Below are 20,424 nucleotides of genomic sequence, written 5' to 3'. Positions count from 1 at the left end.
CATAGAACACTATAACCTAAACCTTAAAATATCTTCCACTGCTGTTTTGTATCACAAACGCATTCAAAGCCCAGTGTGTGTAGAGGTGGAATCTGCATTTAAAAATAAGGATTTTCCAATAGACATTGGAATCAATTTCCTGTAACTCTTAGAGTATTGGGGAGAAAAACAAATGGAAACAAAAGGATGAATTCTGCATCAGATGTGATTGACGATCACACTGTCCTATTGTTTCATATAGGAATGTGCCCAAGATCAAGTTTTGACATGGCTCCTTCATATGGAACCTATGGGTTCTTGGATTGCGCTTTAACTAATTAAAAGCATCATGGATTAGCTCACCTCATCTCCAATCAGAAACTCATCATCCACAGTGAAGGTAACAGGGTCATCTGGACTGAGCCACCAGATGGGCCTGAATATAGGACTCCCCTCCTCCAGCCACTCTGCAGCATACTTTACAATGAGAGGGACCACAAATTCCTGGTGCTTGGCTATGTATGAGTGGGTGAGGTTTAGGACCTGTGATTCAAGAAAAAAGGGGGTGAAAAACAAGAAAAAGGCAAGTCAGTGTGTCGAGTTCTAAAATTGAAGCCGCCACAATGTAGGGAGCCAGCTTCTGTACTTCACAATAAAGCTCGTTCTGTGATAAGTGAATATCATATTTCTCTGGCCCATTAGGCCTCCATCGCTCTGGGGCCCGGAGCCCCCGTCTCAAACAGGAAACCTTCCACAATATTTAAGACCTAACTGAGAAGTGATGTGGAAAGATGCATGATTTACCTTAGGATAGAGGATCTTCTTGGAATCTCTGGCACAGAAAGAGCTTATTTGAGTTATGCAAAAGTGCAGGATATAATTTTACGGTGACTGAGTGATAACAAACACAGTGTATGTCCCAAAATCCATTAGCGAGCCAACACATAGCAGGTACAAACTTCTACCTCACATTACAATTTAAGAACCCACAGTCGAAATGTCTGTGTTGTAAATACCATCTATTTTACTGAACTTTGACTACTTCTACTTTTGTAGGGGTGTGAAGGACAAACTCATTTCCCATTCACTGCAAAGTGACATTGCTTACATTGTTGAATGAGGCATAATCAAATATTACACTATTTAACATCACATTTATGTTAACTGAAGGAGAAAGATTGAAAGGACTATTACAACATCACCTGGCGTCAATTTTATTTTGATCGATATCAAAATTGCCTTTATTATGAAATGAGATCTGGAATGTAGAGGGGAAGATCAGAGAGAAAGATAGGTGAAATCAACATTTGTTTTTTCATTATTTAATTTTGCCATCGTCTAATAATTTTTTTTTCCACAATCAAGTCAATTGTTTGGAGCTTTTTCTTCTACACTGACCACCTGGAAATGAAGGGGACAGATTACATTCTATTGTGAGCTCCAAACTGTGTGTGTGTTTTTTTAAGGTTCCCTGTACTGTATAATGTATTTAGTTGGAAGAAGGTGCCAGACTTAAAACATGTGTCACTCTGTGAGAGGGTTCCAGCATAATCCCCTTCTAGATGCCCTAAAGTGACTTTCACTGCAAATAGGTGTTCCTGGATAGATAAACACACAATGCAATTTGTTGGATACACGGGTCATTAAAGCAGTGCTTTCTGCAAAGCTTAAGTGCAGATCTACAAATAGCTGCATTTTACATTTTTAAATGGTTTACCATCCTAACACTGCATCAACAATACTGACCTACATGAAACCAATCAATCATAAATTTGAAGAATTAACAGAAATACTATTAATTTCAAAAGGCCCTTGAAGTGCCCAACTTGGGTGTTCAGTTTCAAAACATACACAAGTTTTTGCAACAGGGAAAACACACTAGAAACAAGGTCTCTGGGTGTGGGGGCTTGGTTTTAAGCTGTCTGTTTGTGTGTGTATGTGTATGTGTATGTAGGTGTGTAAGGTTTTGGCTCCCCCACCTTCAAGGAAAACCTTGGCCACAGGGCAGGTGCATGGCAGCCACGTACAAGATGGAAAACAGAGTCCAGAGGGTACAACACCTCTGACACACAAGCCACTGTTTATAAATAGAATCCCAGCAGGCATGGCAGTTCCAGACATAACTGAAGTCGATGGAACCTTGAAAATAGAAGCATGGGCCCAAGCAGAGTGTGAGATAGCCCTCTACAGTGCGTGTCACTGTGCTGAAAAGTAGTTAATTTCACTGCCAAAACACATCAAGAGAAAAAGAGAGCTCTTGGCTATATATATATATATATATATATATATAGATAGATAGATAGATAGATATATATATATATCTAAATATTATCATCAGCCTTTATCAATCCACTGATGGATGAAGGCCTCACCAAAATAGTTTCACTTGTTTCAATGTAGGGCATCTCTTTTTTAAGGTCACACCAGCAAATCATCTATTTTCATCTTCCCATCTTTCATGGGGTTTTCTCCTATGTAATTTTCCATCTCTTGGGATCCATTCTATAGTTTATTTTGTTCATCTTTGATCTGTTGTTCTTATGGTGTCTCCAGTCCATTACTGTTTGAACATTTCCACTCTGTCAGTGATGTCACATACTTTTGTTTCTTCTTGGATCCATTGATTTATTTTTCTCTCTTTTTGTTATTCCAAATACGCATCGTTCTAAGCTTGTGTCATTTGCATTTTCTGTACTATTTTTGCATTTAGTAATCAGGTTTCAGAGCCATAATTGAGCACTAGCAGTATGCACTGATCAAATACTTCTCTCTTCAAGCAAATGGGTAGATTGTATTTCAATAGCCCGCCGTTTCCAGTCTTCCAGTCTTCTAGGATACCAGTCTTTGACATACAAAAAAGAACGTCACAGGATTTTTCTTTCACTTACTGCATTGAAATCTCAGTTGAGATATTCTAAAATAGCATGATGTTTTACCTGTATAATTTTGTAATTTCAGAGGCATCTTACCATACATTTTCATCTGGCTTTCAACAAACACACAGAAATAATAACATAAGAATATTTACATATGAGAGGAGGCCATTAGACCCATCATGCTTGTTTGGTGTCCATTAATAACTGAGTGATCCAAGGATACTATCCAGTTTGATTTTAAATGTTCCCAAATTGTCGGCTTCAACCACATCCCTGGGAAGTTTGTTCCAGATTGTAACAACTCTCTGTGTGAAGAAATGTCTCCTGTTTCCTGTCTTGAATACGGTTTTGCACTGTGCGCAGATACCCTGCCTATCCTGGAGGAATACCTCTTGCATTCCGGAAAGGGTCACCGCCTGAACTAAACACCTTCCCTGGCATCAAATTACGGAAATAATATTAAAGCACATCTATAAAAAAAATATATGTATTTTTTTCTTGGTACAGAAATAAACATATAGACCTGCGTGACACATAAATCTTGAATAAAAGCATTTAGTAACAATATAAACTTGTGGTAACAATATTCAGAATCAAGAACCTAACACTCACTGATATAAGTGTCCAAAGGTAGTCTGCATTTAATTTTGGTTAGATTTGTTTGACTGAATGGGACAATCTGATCAGTGTAGCTGACTAAGAAAATCAGTTTGTAAATGCTTTTCATTTCATGACTCAGTATGTACCAAAACAAAAACTTTGTACTATTCCTCTACATCATGTAAAGCTGATGCTGGAATGATGTTTCAAGTGAGTTCTGAATGACAGTCAATGGATCGAAGTTTGCATAAACTCCCCTAAGGCCTTTGGCTCACAAGGACCTTCTTTGGAAATCTTAGTGCTCTGTGTGTGCTATACAAGTATATGATAATCTTCAACCATTTGCTATGGTTGCTGTATGACACTTTACAATTTCTTCTCAGTTTTTCAATGCAGTCAAATAAATGTGTTTATTTATGTATGTGTGTATATATGTACTGTATACTGTGGATCTCAAAAGTATTCTCCCCCCTTCGGCTTTTCCACATTTCATTGTGTTACAACATGAAATGGGAACGGATTTAATCAGTTTCTGCCACTGATCAACCCAGAAAATGTACACAATGTCAAAGTGAAAAACATAATCTACAAATTGTTCTAAATTAATTACAAATACAAAACAGAAAATAATTGAATAGATAAGTAATCACCCCCTTCAGTCAATATTTCCAGCTTTGCACATCTGGACACAGCAATTTTTGCCCATTCTTCTTTGCAAAATTGCTTAAGCTCCATCAAGTTGGATGGGGACCTTTGACAATTTCTGTTCACCAACTCTTTCCACATGTTCTCAGTTGGATTGAGGTCTGGGCTTTGACTGGGCCACTCCAGAACATTGAGCTTTTTTGTCTTGAAGCCACTCCAGGGTGGCTTTGGCTGTATGTGTGGAGTCATTATCCTGCTGGAAGATGATTCTTCTCCCAAGTCCCAGGTCTCTTGCAGACTTCAGCAGGGTTTCTTCCAGGATTCTCTGTACTTTGCTGCATCCATTTTGCCCTCTATGATTACAAGGTTTCCAGGCCCTGACACAGAGAAGCATCCTAGCATGATGCTGCCACCACCATGCTTCATGGTAGGGATGGTGTTCTCAGGATGATGCGTCTCAACTAGTCTTGCGCCAAACATAGCACTTAGTGTTGAGGCCATAAAACTCCTTTTTGGTCTCATCAGACCATAGAATCTTCCTCCACTGGTCTCAGAGTCTCACACATGCCTTTTGGCAAACTCTAGCCAAGATCATGTGACACACCTTAACTGCACAGAGGTGGACTCCATTCAACTAATTACATGACTTCTAAAGACAATTGATTTCACCACAGCTCAATCAGGCGTGTCATAGCGAAGGAGGTGATTACTTATCTATTCAATTATTTTCTGTTTTGTATTTATAATTAATTTAGAACAATTATATTTTTCACTTTGACATTATGGACATTTTCTGTGGGAGGGTAAACACTTTTGAGAGCCACTGTATACAGCACATATATATACGCATACATAAATAAACACCACAAATACATCTTTCTTATGCCTAGGTACTGGTTTCTGATTAAACTTTTGAAATACAGCAGTGGCACAGGATTTGACCCTTCCCTCACCCAAAAAACAATATTTCGTGGCCTTAAAGAATTGTCCACATGGTCCATTGTTCCTTTCCTTGTGTATGACTCTAAATCTGGAGGCCCGGGCTTATTTGCTAAACTGGTAAAAGGTTAGACTCTTCACCCTGTCACTATTGTAACAGTTTAAAAATGGAAACCTTAATTGCCATAATAAGTTATTTTTCCAGACCTATTCTTAAATTCATTATCATTCCTGCTAGAGTGCCTCTCATTATAGTGGAGATTGACGATCATAAATTTAAAACAAAACCTAATGCAACACAGATGGGAGCTTAATCACAGGTGATGCTGGATAGAGGCCAAGCAATTACTTTGCGAACTGACTGGAAAAACTGCACCCCAGAAGATACATTACTCAGAAACCCGAGCTGTGTTCCACGAATTTCAACATATCAAGAGCCTAAAATAGATATATTCTTCCTCTAATTCTGTCACCTGTACCATTTTTATATATGTAGTTCTTCACTTACAATTCCTTCCAGAAATAACAAAGGTGACGTACCTCAGTCACAAGAACTCGTGAAGGATGTCCATTTCATTACACAGAAGACTCACAGTGCATCTCTAAACCTGATTTGGAAAGCAACCATTGTAATGCCCTGTTAAGCAAAGGATGGAAGCCATGCTCAGATTATCAAAGATCTGCCCCCGTCCACTGTATTTGGTCTCAGAATGAACTTTTCTTGTACAATTACAAGTTAATGTTTGCACACTTTGGAAAATAATGAGAAAACTGAATATCTGACTCTGATTCAGTCAAAACATGAAGAAAGGGAATGTAAAGGAATTCATGAAACTTGAAAGGTCATTCTAGGTTTATTTTTTATTTTTTTTATTTTTTCCCTTGCCAATCTAAATTACTGCTTTTGTCTCGAAATCTGATCAACCAGATAAATTAATCTGAGCTAATGATAAAAGCCCAAAAAATATGCCTGATCTTGCTCCACACTATTAGTGTACTTTATGGTCAAGCAAAATTAATATAAACCATATTATTGGAACAACACCTCAGGGTCCTGAACCATAGGTCATAGCTGAAACCAGGACTATAATTGCTTTAATTTGATTACGTATGACACATCTCCCCAATAGGGCCTTTCACAAGTCAATTGCTAATTAAAAGACTAATTAAATGACTTATACTGATACATTAATTCATGTTTTCTTCATCTGGAACTGAGGAGATAGTGGCTTCCATTGACACATACTGGTTTGGATAACACAGAAGAGAACATTTCTTCCTTGCTCCAGAATCCCTGACCATCGTGTCTGCGTTGTACTGAGTCTCTCAGTAGCGATATTATATAATATGGCCTTCTCCAGACAGACACACAACGCATGAGTACCCATCCTTAAAAGTGGTGCCATGGGACACCTTCTTTTGCAGACGCGACCAAAAAAAAGGAGGGAATATGTATGTGTAGGGTGATGATGTTCATGGTACATACCTTGTCCTCTCCAGACACCCAGGGTGGAGTCCTGAAGGAGATGACGGGCAGGAAGCAGACAATCTCCAGCCAACGTATGAAGAGCTCCTCATCAGTTATGAACTCGTTAGACAGCGTACCTCCTGTGGTGGGAGAAGAGGAGACAATTTCAGAGTCTCTTTCAACACAACTTGGCCACCAACCTTCCATACCCGTCCACCCATGTGAAACACACTCCTTAGCTCCTCGGTTTAGCACAGCCTTCCCTTCATGGTGATGTTCAATACAGTCAACAGGAAAACTGTGTTGAAGAGTGAATAGTGGGGTTCCAACAAATATAGTGTAATACATCCTGTCCTGCTTCTAGGCGAGCGAGCTGTCAATCCAGTGTGTTCACTTTCAGGATGGCAGCCTGAGTTAATGCCAGGGTTTTACCTGGCAAACTGCACATTGTCTGCTACTCTTTCTCGGCTTCTGAAGAAAACCAGTTACCAGATTTGTCCATCACATCACTTTATAGAGATTGGAGTGTCTTTAGCAGTTTACTTACACCACACTGGCAGCAGCCATGAGGACCAAACCCTGTGCAAGTGCTTGCATTAAACCCAACAATGTGAACAATAAAATGCAAAAATTACAGGTGTTGTAATGTTATACAGTGGATTGCATAACTATTCACCACCCAAGGACTTTTGGCCTTTTTTTATTGTAACAGTCTGGAACTAAAATTGATTTAATTGGGATTTTCTATCACTGATCTACACAAAGTATTACATAATGTCGATGTTACATATTACATAAATATTCTCCCCCTTTTCTATTACACACTTAAATATGCTGTGATGCAGCCAATGCCTTCAGATGTCACATAATTAGTGGAGTAGAGTCCACCGGTATGCAATTAAAGTGTCTCATGATCTCAGATTAAATACACCTGTTTCTGGGAGGACCCAGAGTATGTCAGACAGCATACCCATACAACCATACAATGAAGACCAAGAAGCTTTCAAAACAAGTTCAAGAGAAAGTTCTGGAAAAGCACCAGTTAGAGTTGGGCTATAAAAAAAAAAAATATTCCAAACTTTGAACATCCCCAGGAGCACAATTAAATCCATTCTAAAAAAAAAAAAAAAAAGAAAGAATATGGCACAACCACGCCTAGAGCAGGCGGTCAACCAAAACTGAGTGACCAGAAAAGGAGGTCGTGATCAGAGATGCCACCAAGAGGCCAATGGTAACTCTGAAGGAGCTACAGAGTTCTACTGCCAGAATGGAAGACACTGCCCATATGTCAACTATTACCTCACAAAGCTGGGCTATGTGGAAGAGTGTCTCAGAGAAAGCCTTTACTGAAAATCCTTCACATCATATCACATTTGGATTTTGCCATAAGGCATGTTGAAGATGCAGCAAAGATGTGACAAAAGGTTCTCTGGTTCAATTAGATAAAAATTGAACTTCTTGGCATAAATGCAAAATGCAATTTGCGGCACAAAGCCAGCAGTGCTCATCTCCCTGAGAACATCATCCCCACCTTAAAGCTCCGTAGTGACAGCATCATGTTATGTATTTCATTGACAGGGACTGGGAAACTTTTCAGGACTGAGGGCAAGATAGATGGAGCCAAATATAGGAAAACCTGCTTCAGTCTGCAAGAGACCATGGACTTGGTTGGAGGTTCACCTTTCAGCAAGACAATGATCCTAAACACACAGCCAAAGATACACTGGAGTGGTTTAAAAACAAGAAGCTGAGTGTCCTAGAATGGCCCAGGCAAAGCCCAGACCTGAGTCCAATTGAAAATCTGTGGCAGGACTTGAAAGTTGGTAAAAACCAACAGTGCCTATCCAACTTCAAGTCAATTTTGCCAAGAAGAATTAGCAAAAATGAAAGGAACCAGAGCTGGTAGAGACTTACCCAAAAAGATTTTCAGCTCTAATTACTGCCTAATTAGGTGGTTCTACCAAGTATTGACTCCAGGGTGGTGAAAACTTATGTAGGGCCCTATGAATTCCATTTTATTTTTTCCCAAATTCCATTTTATTTTTACCCAAATTCCATTTTTTCAGTTTTAATTTTTCAGTTTTACGATTTACACTAATTTTATCATCATCATATGCATTGTATTTCAATAAACTTTATACATAACACTAAAATGATGCACCTTTTCTGCAAACTGACCTAGTTGAACACTGATATTCTATTTTCCCTGAGTTATTCAGGTCCCTCAGACATACCACTGAGCAAAGCTGGGCCTCTCGAGGAAGTGGCAGAGGGGCACCTGGCATGCCAGGGGGTCTTGTTATATATTCTGCTGTCCTTACAGTGCTCACAGTTCCTGCTCAAAGCAGCAGGGCTATATTGAGTGTTTGCTGTGTCCAGAGGGGCAATTGGCAAAGGTTTGTGATTGTTCTGCCTGTGATCCAGTGCACTGTGAGTCTTTGTTTTGTCCAGTTGTACCCCAGGGGGGCTGGTAGGGGTAAATTTGGGCAGAGTGGATGCCCAAACTGGATCAGCTTCTGTTTTCCATTGCTGGAAAAAAATAATCTAATTGTTTATTTTTGTTACTTTATTGCACATTTTCCACTTATAATATAATAATATACTATATACTGTATTATAAGTACATAATACATGCATACATGCATAGCTGGAGCTGTTCTGAATTCATAGAGACCACATATATAGCAGTAGCATCTATTATAGCTGAGTTATGAGCTAAATTGTATAAACCCCTCTCTCTCTCACTGTGCTGGCACTCTCCCTCCTCCCCCCTCTTTGGCTCTGCTCAGTGTCTGTTACCTGACACTTATCAGCTGATCTATTCCAACTGCCTGAGACAGTGTTTTTTGGATTGGCTAGTAAAAAAATGCAGATCTCCATGGCACATGACACACACAATAACATCCTCTCCATTGGGCAATTCCAGACCCATGTGCTGCATTGCGCATTTAATTTTCTAAAACCAGGAAGTACGCGATGATTCTTTTCAACAGAATCTCAGCTACGCAGCTAAAAACACGCATGTCTTTAACTCAAATTTCTCAGATAATTAATACTTTGTAATTGATGCCCCAATTTTGGCCGGATCCGCCTAAATCATCCTCAGAGGGTTTAATAGGCTGTTAAGTTAACTCACCAATGTTTAGAATGCTGCAATCCCTTGCATCTGTTGTCTCGTCAACAACCACCGCAAACTTCTTCCCATGGATCTTCTGTAGAACGGCAGTCATATGTTGGTCGAACACATGGGGCAGGTGAATTTGACGGAGGCTGCTCTCATTTTCGGGCAACGCTCCTCCCTGTTTGCAGTGCTTCACTAGAAGCAGCCCTAGTTTTCTTAGCTTTTCTAATGGGATGGCAGACTCGGCGCACACAGCCACAAAGTCCTGAATAAATTCTCGTCTTGAATTTGCTGATACGCTTGCACTAGTAACGGTCGTTTGAAGATGCATGCGCTGGCTAACATGGTGCTTTTCCTTGTTCTTCACATGGACTTTAGACTTTAAGTGGTCATCACATGTATTTGTACGGGTCCAGTCAATATTATGTTGACAGAATTTTCAAAACAGCTTTTCACCTGACTCATAATAGTCCTTTGGGTATTGCTCTGCTCTGAATTTTGGGGTTAGGGTCGAATTTTTAAATTGTTTTGATGACTTGGCCATCTTAGACGGCATCTTTGACATGTTTCTCAAAGTGACAGCCAAGTTGTGAGGAGACGTAAGGGTCCCATGCACAACTGACCCCCCTGTCAAAACACCCCAATCGAAAATTTAATTATTTCTCTAGGCCAACTCATCTGTAATTTTACAATTATGAAATAATTTACGTTACTACAATAATTAGGCCTACTTTAGATTTTTTTTTTTTAATCCATTTCAGCCAAATTATGGCAAATTCCACGTTTTACAGTTGATTCCATTTATATTACCAAATTCCACGATTCTGTCCACGTTTTCCGCACCGCGGAAATCATAGGGCCCTACTTAATCAAGTAACACATTTCTGTATTTTTATGTTTAAATCAACTTTTGTGATGTGATGTTAATCAAAGGAAAAGAATCCCAATTAAATCAATTTTCATTCCGCATAACAGAATGTGAAAAGTCCTTGGGGGTGAATACTTATGTAATTCTCTGTGTATCTTGGAAACCATAAGGATTCCTTTAATAATATCTCAGTGTTTTCAAATAAGTCAGAAACTGAGACAATACCAGCATTATGCCCTGCTGTTTGATATTGGAGGTATGATGCTAAACACAAATCAGAGCCCCCTGGTATGAGGTCGTACTAGGTACTCTCTGCTTGGAAGAAGATTTTCATTATCTTCGCCATGGCTTTTCCCTGACAAAATGTAACAAAATCCTTAGTGAGCCCAGTATTAATGGGTTTCTGTACTAAAAATAGGAAATATGAGGTAACTCTAGCTGGAAATTACACAAAAGATGGACAGTGAGAAGTTTTAAGCAATAATTTCCTGGAATTATTATTGTAGATTTTCTAAACTTGGCACATGCATTTTGAGCACCTGCATTCAATTGTGTATAATTCATGAGCAGCTGTGTGCTCTGTTTGGGAGAGCTGTGTTTTGGATAGCTGTGTTTAGAGTTTCTAAATATGAATGCAAGATTATAGCATCAGTCATAACATATGGAATGACAGCAGACTCCTTCTTTGGGTATTCCTATTACATTGCTTTCCTTTATATCATATTCTGTTGAGATAAAGTGCAGAAATAACAGTTGCAAATCATTATTTTTCCTGATGAAATACTAATTTTTTTAAATCCATAAAATTAAAACAATATGAAAAACACTAATAATATTAAATAATAATAACATTGCTGAATACAGAAATACAAGAAACCACTTAAGTGACATCAAGATTCACCATGAAAATTGTCTTCAAGGGTATTTATATACTTAGCAGACACCTTTATCCAGGGCAATTTACAATGGATCACATTATTTTACATATAATTACCCATTTTACAGCTGGGTTTTTACTGGAACAATCCAGGTACAGTACCTTGCTCAAGGGTACAACAGCAGTGTCCCCCACCTGGGATCCTCTGCTCCGGAGTCCAGAGCCCTAAGCACTATACCACACTGCTGTCCACTTTGGTCATTAAAGTGGGTCACAGGTATTAATGTGTAACCTCCATTTATTCTATTTCTCATATTAAAGCCAAATGTATCTGTAGAAAAGCAAGATGCTAGTGGATACACTGTGAACCTTCTGGTTCTGTTTTTTTTTTTTCTTTTTGTTATTATTAAAAGTGTGTTGATCAACTGTCTACATTGTATCTTAATATCAGACTTGAGCAGTGCTCTGCTGTCTATATTTGTATAGCTGTGTAGAGGAATATAGGAATTCCATCATATGGAATCAAATGATCAAATTAGTAGTTTACATGTATTTTTATAGCTTTAAATGTAGCTCACTGATTTTGGCTGGACTTTGCTTTGCGTCTATAATCCTGCACAGATGTTTGCATCAGGAAATCGTGACAGTTTTGGCATTATTATTGTCTTTGTAGGACATAAACCCTACAAGCTGCAGTGCACTGAAATATCCTGCATAACATAAGATACCACAATGATGGAAGTAACTGAGCTGTGATGGCAGTTCTCATTACAACCCACAACCTAAAGGATTTTATTGGAACTCACAATCTGTTGACTTCAGTTCCTTATCTAACCAACTGATGTGGAAACTCTTAAAACGACCAAAGGGACATCTGTCTATAATGTGAATGAACTGCAGAGCATGCCGTTAAGTAAAGCACATTAACTTGTTTGTCAAAAACATACAAACAAACAGCAACAGCAAAATTAAATAAAAATCCCCTGGTAACTGTATGAACTTGAACATCTTGAATGATAGCCTTCGCGTACTGGCAGTTTTCTATTATATCAACATCAAAGTGCATACTTTTCTCAATTTACTGAAATATTCCATGCACGTCAGTTGTGTTCCTCGCATGGAATTCAGAGTATTCAACAAAACAATTTTGCCAAATTGATGAATTGCAGTTACCCTGAAAATAAAAACACTTTAAAAAGCACCCTTTCTTTCAGCTTTTGTCTTCTTCAGGCAGGTACCTGGAACTTTAAAAAAAAACCAAGCAAATAATACTTGGAAGAGAACTGAAATTTTAGTTTTTTTCCAGTATCTGGACCAGCCTATTCATATAGATAAAACATATACAGCGTGTCTTGAATGTTTCTTTCACCAAAATTTGCCAATGCCTCACAGGTCGTGCAAAACATTCAAACTGGTCTCCCTTGTAGAGAACACAGTGGGGATGGTAAAAAAAAAACAAGATCAAACCAAACCATTTGCTGCCTGGCTGTTTCTTTAAGAGTCATTTGAATGATGTCACAGTTTGAGGTTAAAGTGATTTGCTTTCCCTTGCTCGAGTATGATAAGATAAAGACTGTTAGCTAGAGTATTACCTACTGCATCAGGAATGAAGAAGTTGTATCCCAGAAGACTGTAGTGCAGAATGGAAGGAATAATTCCCTTTAAACCTGAGTAGCTCCAGTCTGCCTGCAGAGGTGTCATCCGGACAAACAGCGGCAAGTGGCTCGACCTGACAACACAGGAGAGATCACCTAACCTGTGAATTAGTTTCTAATCAACCTCCTGAATGTTTTACCTTAGCCTATAAAACACAAGTCTGCCTGAAGCAATAAAACCAGGCATTCATTGTGGGAATGGGGTGGGGAGAATGTTTGCTCATGTACAAATTGAATGTGTTTGTCTACATTTTACAGGAGCGGTGGCTTGAGCATGAGTTCAGGAGCTTCATCTCCTTCCACTCCAGTGATGATTAGCTGCGTTCCCTCTGGTTCCCATTTCCTTTCTGTCTGCTCATATTACCTTAAAATAATCACCCTTTTCCAAATACAGTATTTTTCCGAGATGTACATCATAATTTCACCTTCAATGCAGAGCTTCAAATTTGCTTGCATTGTATTAACGAACCACATGGAACAGGCTTACTCAAATCTATTGTGGAATAAAAACCCAAGCGAGGGCATCCTACATTCATGGGATTGTTTTCCCATCATATAACACCAGTATATAAATATTCGTCTACTGAAGTGGCCAGTGAACTTTAAACATGAAATGTGAGTTGCCAACTTTCTATCAGTTGCAACTCTGGAGAGGTGTCTTGCTTTTAAGGTGAAAGCCAAACTCTGAAGATTAAATTGCCCCTCATAAATTGTATTTGAAGCCTGAGTCTTAGAGAGTGCTTTGAATGGCATTTGGCTGTTTTCCTTTTGGAAAGTTAGTGTGGGATATTTTACCTTAATTATTTTTATTTTATCGTCACTGTCTTTATGTAGTTAATTTCCTTTTTTTAATAATGTAAAGGGTTCATATTAACTATATTCAGTGGTGTATTTAGTCCTTGGGGCCAGGGCAAAAAAAAACTAACTACAGAAGAAGCTCCACACTTAGGATTTGAACTGCACAACTCAGGCACTTCAAGTGCATTAGTACTGTGTTATACCTATTAGGTCTTTTAAGCTGATAGTTCATGAAGACTTAACCCTCCAAAACAATCAATATATTTTATGTCTTATGTAATATGTTCATATACCATACCAGTTACAACTGCAACAGGGGAGTGATCATTCAGTGCGCTAAAACTACTCAAAACTGCACTATGACAGAAGAAAGACATTATGGGCCAGGCGCACCTGTATAAGGATCTCAAACTAATGTATGGAGATGTTATTGATGAATTCAGGTGTCACAACAGGAGACATGCATTCACATAGAAACTCCAACATCAGCGGCGGAAACAGCTTATTTCCAATGAAGACGAATATTTCTAGCAGGTGCAGAAATCGAAAGTTTCCTCATCCTCACCTGTTTCAATTACAGAGCTCCACCGAAATAAATCTTTTTGATTGACAAGCACCAGAAACTGCATCTAGTTTGCCTGCATAATGTCGGTTGATGTGCGTGGATGTGTCCCATAGTGATGTGTGGTTGTGAAGCAAAGATATGTTTGAGTCAAAATCTGCCTGATTTCATGGATATTTTGAGCTACGTTTTTTGACTCCCAAATGACTCATAAATGCTCATTCAGGTCTTTAATTTTCCAAATTTTATGGGGAAGGCCCCCAGACCCCGCATCATTCATCCAGCATTCCTCTTCGCCCTCATGTTGGCCCCCTCTGTGAATTCCTGGCTACGCCACTGACTATATTCTTTATATTAGTGAGGTACTTATTGTTTTTTTTTGTGTGGATATATCTGGCTATATTATTTGGGTTTCTTAATCAGTACAATCTACGGAAGAGCCCTGCGGCTATGTGAATGAAAAAACGTTTAAACTTGACATTTCGACCAATGAAATTTTGAAATTAAAGTCAAAATTGAAACTTTGAATCTCCAATGATGTAGCATCAACACATTCAAAACTGAGTGATGCATTGTGCCTCAAAATCTACGAAATGCCTCGAATAGAAGATCTTGTAAGATACTACTTTAGACTTAGATTTAGTGTAAGTTACATCGAAATTTTGAGTTTAAAAGTCAGATTTTTGTCTTTAAAAGTGTAAATTCTGAGTTTTTATGTTTTACTTTCACATGGCCCCAGGGCTCTTCCGTAACGATCAGTATAAAGGCTGTGTCTATATGGGGGCTTGTAAACCGTATTTGATGACAACAACTGCTGCCTGATGTTATTCTGACCATCAAGAGTGAACCTTTTGGACAGTCACCCAGAGATTCAAGTCACATAACACACTTTACACTTTACATTTGTTGCTTTTTTAACAGTGTCTACTGAGAATTCCTGAAACCCTGTAGAACACATTATTGGTGATCTAATAAAACAGAGAATTACAATATTACCTATTTATTTTGCTTTCTTACATAACATATTCAGAAAGAACTATACTTTCAAAGGTGTAAACCGTTAAAAGATTAAACATTATTTATTAACAGGACTGGGAGCTCAAAGTGTTAAACAGTGTTAGGTACGTCTTCCATAATGTGGTTTGCTTGCTAGTTAATTCCAATAAAAGAATTTGAACATTACATTCTGAAAAAAACCCTAGTCATACTGCCTATATATTTTCCAAAACAAACCCAAAACCCAGAAGTTTTATGTAAGAAATAAGAGATAAGTAAATAAACCCATTCTGGGAAGAAGCTTGTGAATACTCGTGAATACACAAGAATAATCATCAGTTAATTCTTGCTTTCTTTCTGCACATACCTCGTTCCCGCTGTTATAATTGAGGAGTCGCCTATCTTGGCTGCCATGGTAGCGAAGAGACCGATGTACTCGTCTCCTGCCAGGGCTTTTGGGGGAGCTATGGCCTGCTCTGTGAAGGGGCTCCCCTCGCCTCCCTCTAGTGTGATGTACTCCACCCCAAGATGAGACTGCTGGCTGCTCACTCTGTCAAGGAACCAGCTGACTGCCGCAGGGTTTGTGATGTTCAGCTTCACAGAAAACCTGCCCTTCCACTTCATCAGCAGAGGAGCCTGAGGAGCAGACGGAGCGACAGCTGTCATGGTTGACTCTAACGCCACAATAAAGGTGCTTATAGTTACAAGTCCTTACAGTTATTATAAAGATTTCTAAGCATATGTCTATATCTGTGACTTACAATTTTATTTGTACATACAATTTCCTATTTACACAGCTGGATTTTTACTGGAGCAATAGTGCCTTCCTCAAGTGTACAACAGCAGTGTCCCCTAGCTGGGATTGAACCCACAACCCTCCAGACAGTCCAGAGCCCTAACCACAACTCCACACTGCTGCCCAATACTACTACTGCATTTACACAGCAAGATCAGACTTCGAGCGACACAACAACAACAACAACAACAACAACAACAACAACAACAACAACAACAACAACAACAACAACAACAACAACAACAACAACAACAACAACAACAACAACAACAACAACAACAACAACAACAACAACAACAACAACAACAACAACAACAACAACAACAACAGAAGGAACGTTTTACCAGATATCCATTTGCTCTAGACGGAAGACTGAGCCAGTAGTTTTCTGTGCCATCCTGCAGTGATGTCTGGAACGGCCGGCTGTCCACACCCACGTATGGAGAGAGAGTAATGGAAATGTTCAGAAGTTTAACAAGTGGGAGATCCCTGGTCTGTCTCAAAGACGTTTTCTTCCTGCTGTAGAGAGATTCGTGGTCCTGTAATACAGTACGAGAGAAAACAGAGCAACAGAATTGTGTTACAGTTGTCAAGACTAACATTCTACTACCAGATAGCCCAAAATTAGTTTTTTTTACTGATTTGTTATTGTTAATATTAATTGAGACACACATTCCATCTTTAGTGCACAATACAAGTGTTTTAACTAGTGTTTAGAGACTTTTAGAGACCAAAGGCACTTATTCTTTAAACAATTAACTTTCCAAAGTAATTATATTGAATATTTTTATAATAGTTTGGAACTGCTGAGCACTCTAATGATGCCAATATATATATAACACATTTGCTTTGTTAATAGAAATTTAAGGAAAATTACCAAAATGTTTAAAAATACTATATTTTTCCATTGCAAGCTCTTACCAGGTAAATATACAACTTAAAATGTAAAACATACAGAGATTTGTAATTTACATTTGTGCTTACATATTTCTAATTAATGGCATTTAATATAGTGTTTATCCCTTGCACTCAATCTTCTCAATATCCATAATGGTGAGTTGACAATATATCTTTAGCACGTTAGATGTCCGCACTCAAGCAAAAATAATCAGATAGATCTTATTTAATATTTTAATTGTAGAGATTTTCAAACATTTAAAACTAACATGTTTCCATCTCTCTGATTATATTTGCTTGAGTGCGGACAGTTAATGTGCAAAAGACACATGGAATTTCCCTCAAACAAGCTTGTATTAACATCAATTCATTTGAACCAGCATCTTAGATTTATATATATCAGAAAAGTGGAATATTGATGTACTGTAAGACAAACAAACATGGTTTTTACAGATTCATTTGACAACATATAAATATTTATATTTTGTACGTTATATAGTGAAAGGCTAGTATTACATTATAAAATCATCTAGATGTTTTTTAAACATTCATATTCAATTACATTTAAAGTGCATAATTTGATTTAGTTTAGCTTAAGACGAATGCTGTAGTTAAAAGAACTAAATCAAAATCAATACTGTACAAGTGGTATCATTTTCATTTGAAATCCCAGAGTAAATTAGTGTATATACAAAACTGGTAACTTCATCTCTTTGTCATTTTCTTACATTTTCATTTCATTAATGCTTTGGGATGTTGGTCTTCTATTTGACATATGGTCAGAATTATTGAGAGAACTGATAAAACGAAAAGCAAAATAATTCAAGTGCCTATTTTTAGTTTTTTTTTTCTTGAAACCAAAGAAATACAGCATTCTAACAGAAACCTCTGTTTTATAACCAAACACAGAGTTGCTATGTTTTTGTTCCAACTCATGGCTGAATTTATGTTGGACTAATGAGCAAAGTAAAGAAAACAGCCTGACCCATTACTTACAAATGGCTCACTCAATGTTCAGGGTGAAGTATACAAAAATAAAGCTAATGACGAAATTACGAGCTTTTAGGAAGATTCAGCAATGGTCAGATTTAATTACAAATTTTCTATACTGGAGTTACAGTGAATTCTCTTTCAACACTTTGATGGAAGTTGAAGACTACAAAGTCTATTTTAAATGTGCCAGAACCGAGTTAATCTCTATCCATCTTTCTGCCCAAACTAATCTAGGTTAAGGAATGCAATTGCATGGAAAAGAAACAAATCCCTTAAGATATAGCAGACAGCCCATTTGGAATATTGCACTGAAAACCTCTGACTTCTGTAGCTCACTTAGGGGAGACTGTTGCATTAACATGTATCAGATTTACCTGAAAATAGTTTGTTTTGGCAGGGTTCCCCCAAATCTCTATTCCAGCCAGTTTAACTGTTTTGTCTAGTATAATATTTAAAAGGGAAACAATTCTTCTGTCTTCTTTTCTGGTTGCGTAACCCAGATGTATGGGCTGAGCTGTTTCGGTCACGTTTCTCACGCACACTGTGCAGCGTGATTGAGTCTCTTCAATATTATTCTGTCTCGGCATATAAGTGAACAAGAGTTTACAAACTCTTAAATATATAATACGGTGCATTAGGCCAATATTTAGATTTGTCATGAAAATATATATCTTTGTGATTAATGAATAACATTTTTAAAAGTATGGATGTGTATTCTTTTGGCATCCACTGTGTATACATTGCCTTTTCTACCCTAAACTCTTAATTAAATGGTGTGTAAAGTGTTAAAGTGACCAAGATTGTGACCAGCCAATTATTCCTAATAAATGTAATTTGGGTGTCTGCTTGTCAGGACGTATTAGCTCAAGTATATGAAGTACTAAAAAAAAAAAAATACCAGTCCATAAATGGCATGTTGTTAGTAAAATCTATCTTCAATGAAAGTTTGTGAGAGAACCATTTGTTTCCTATTCAGATTTGTTTTATTTATTGTGCTTTGCTGTTCGTAATTTTCATTTTATAATTCTTGTATTCAGTGGTGGCTTCTCTGGTGTTCGATCTGGTTTTGTCTGGAGTGGTTGGTTTACTAACTGGAATGATGACAGCTGAAGCTTGGACTTCAGACACACTGCAGCCATTTACATCCAAAACTGACTCTCAGAGATTGTTGATACAGCGTTGTTTTCTCTGCACAATGTGATCTTAGGTTTGAAAAAACTATGACAAAAAAATCTAAATTAATTGATTAACATGTCTGTATGCACATATATGTGTGTGTACACATTGTGTATGTGTAGTCAGTGCCTCTCAGCTTCACTCCTTGTTTAGACACATCAGTAGATCTAAAGTAGCTTGGTAGTGTTGCACTTTTTCAACTCACTTAACAAACCTTTTCATGTCCTAAGTCACTGACCACCGCAAACCCCTTTGTCTGTCAGACTGAACTTCTCAACACAGCTGGTGTCACTTAATGTGCAATATTTATGTCCTGATACACAGCAGTTTCAGAGTCCTTAGGTTAGCTCCCTCATGACACACTCTTCAGCATCAAAGCAAAATCAATTTTTCCAGAACCTACAGGCTGTGCCATTGATTAAGACGAATCTTAAAAGCAGCAACTTGGAATGTGCTAATGTTAAATCTCACAGGCAACGTCAAGTAACTAGGAAACCTGCCAAGGCCCCCCAGGTAGATAATGGGTACAGACTACTGTGAGGCTGACTTCCACCAGTGTTGTCAGAGCCTACACATTATTTTTGTAGGAAAGGGTTTAGTCTTAATTGCTTTGTTGAATTACATGGTGGATATTACAGTTCATTCAAAACCTATTCCCAAGCCCTGAAACACATAATTTAGCCTTGCATTTCTGTAAAAAATGTTCCATGTTTCATGACGGAGATTTGTCATAGGTGAAAAAAAGAATTCATATTTATTAAATGTGAAATAAATTATGTATAAATGGACAATACATAATGGTATGAACCCATATTTCATGTTTAATTATACAAATCCCCTCACAAATATGCATACCCCTTTCATAAATACATATCAACAAAAATACTTAATATAAAGAATCAATACATCTGAAAGCCTTTTTAAACTGCAACTAGGTTAAACAGCTTGTGATTCTATCAACGCCTGCATTCCGTCAGTGTGGCTTTACTCGCTGCTGTCTGTGAGAGTGGAGTGCCGTGCCAATATAAATCTTCCAGCTTCAACATTTTACACTGCAGTTGACGGTCCTGAGGACCCCACAACAGGTGCGACTCACTGGACTGGCGACGGCTGCAAGATTAATCTGTTCTGCGTGGAACAACTTGAGGCTGAGACTGAAGGTCAGCAACACAAGCAGT

General features: G+C 38.0%; 1 protein-coding gene across 2 annotated transcripts in view; it reads right to left on the bottom strand.

The window, feature by feature from the left end:
* Positions 1-20,424, bottom strand: part of LOC136747868 (SITS-binding protein) — a 46,527-nt gene that overhangs the window by 6,944 nt on the left and 19,159 nt on the right. For both annotated transcript variants that reach the window (XM_066701141.1, XM_066701140.1), the window contains 5 exons: positions 16,525-16,719; positions 15,752-16,020; positions 12,966-13,102; positions 6,526-6,647; positions 343-522 (listed from right to left, as the gene is read on the bottom strand). In XM_066701141.1, coding sequence (XP_066557238.1) covers positions 343-522; positions 6,526-6,647; positions 12,966-13,102; positions 15,752-16,020; positions 16,525-16,719 — 903 coding nt within the window. The remainder of the gene's footprint in view (positions 1-342; positions 523-6,525; positions 6,648-12,965; positions 13,103-15,751; positions 16,021-16,524; positions 16,720-20,424) is intronic.

This window comes from Amia ocellicauda, chromosome 4 (assembly GCF_036373705.1).
Source record: "Amia ocellicauda isolate fAmiCal2 chromosome 4, fAmiCal2.hap1, whole genome shotgun sequence".
Classification (NCBI taxonomy): domain Eukaryota; kingdom Metazoa; phylum Chordata; class Actinopteri; order Amiiformes; family Amiidae; genus Amia; species Amia ocellicauda.
This window is presented reverse-complemented; position numbering and strand designations above follow the sequence as displayed.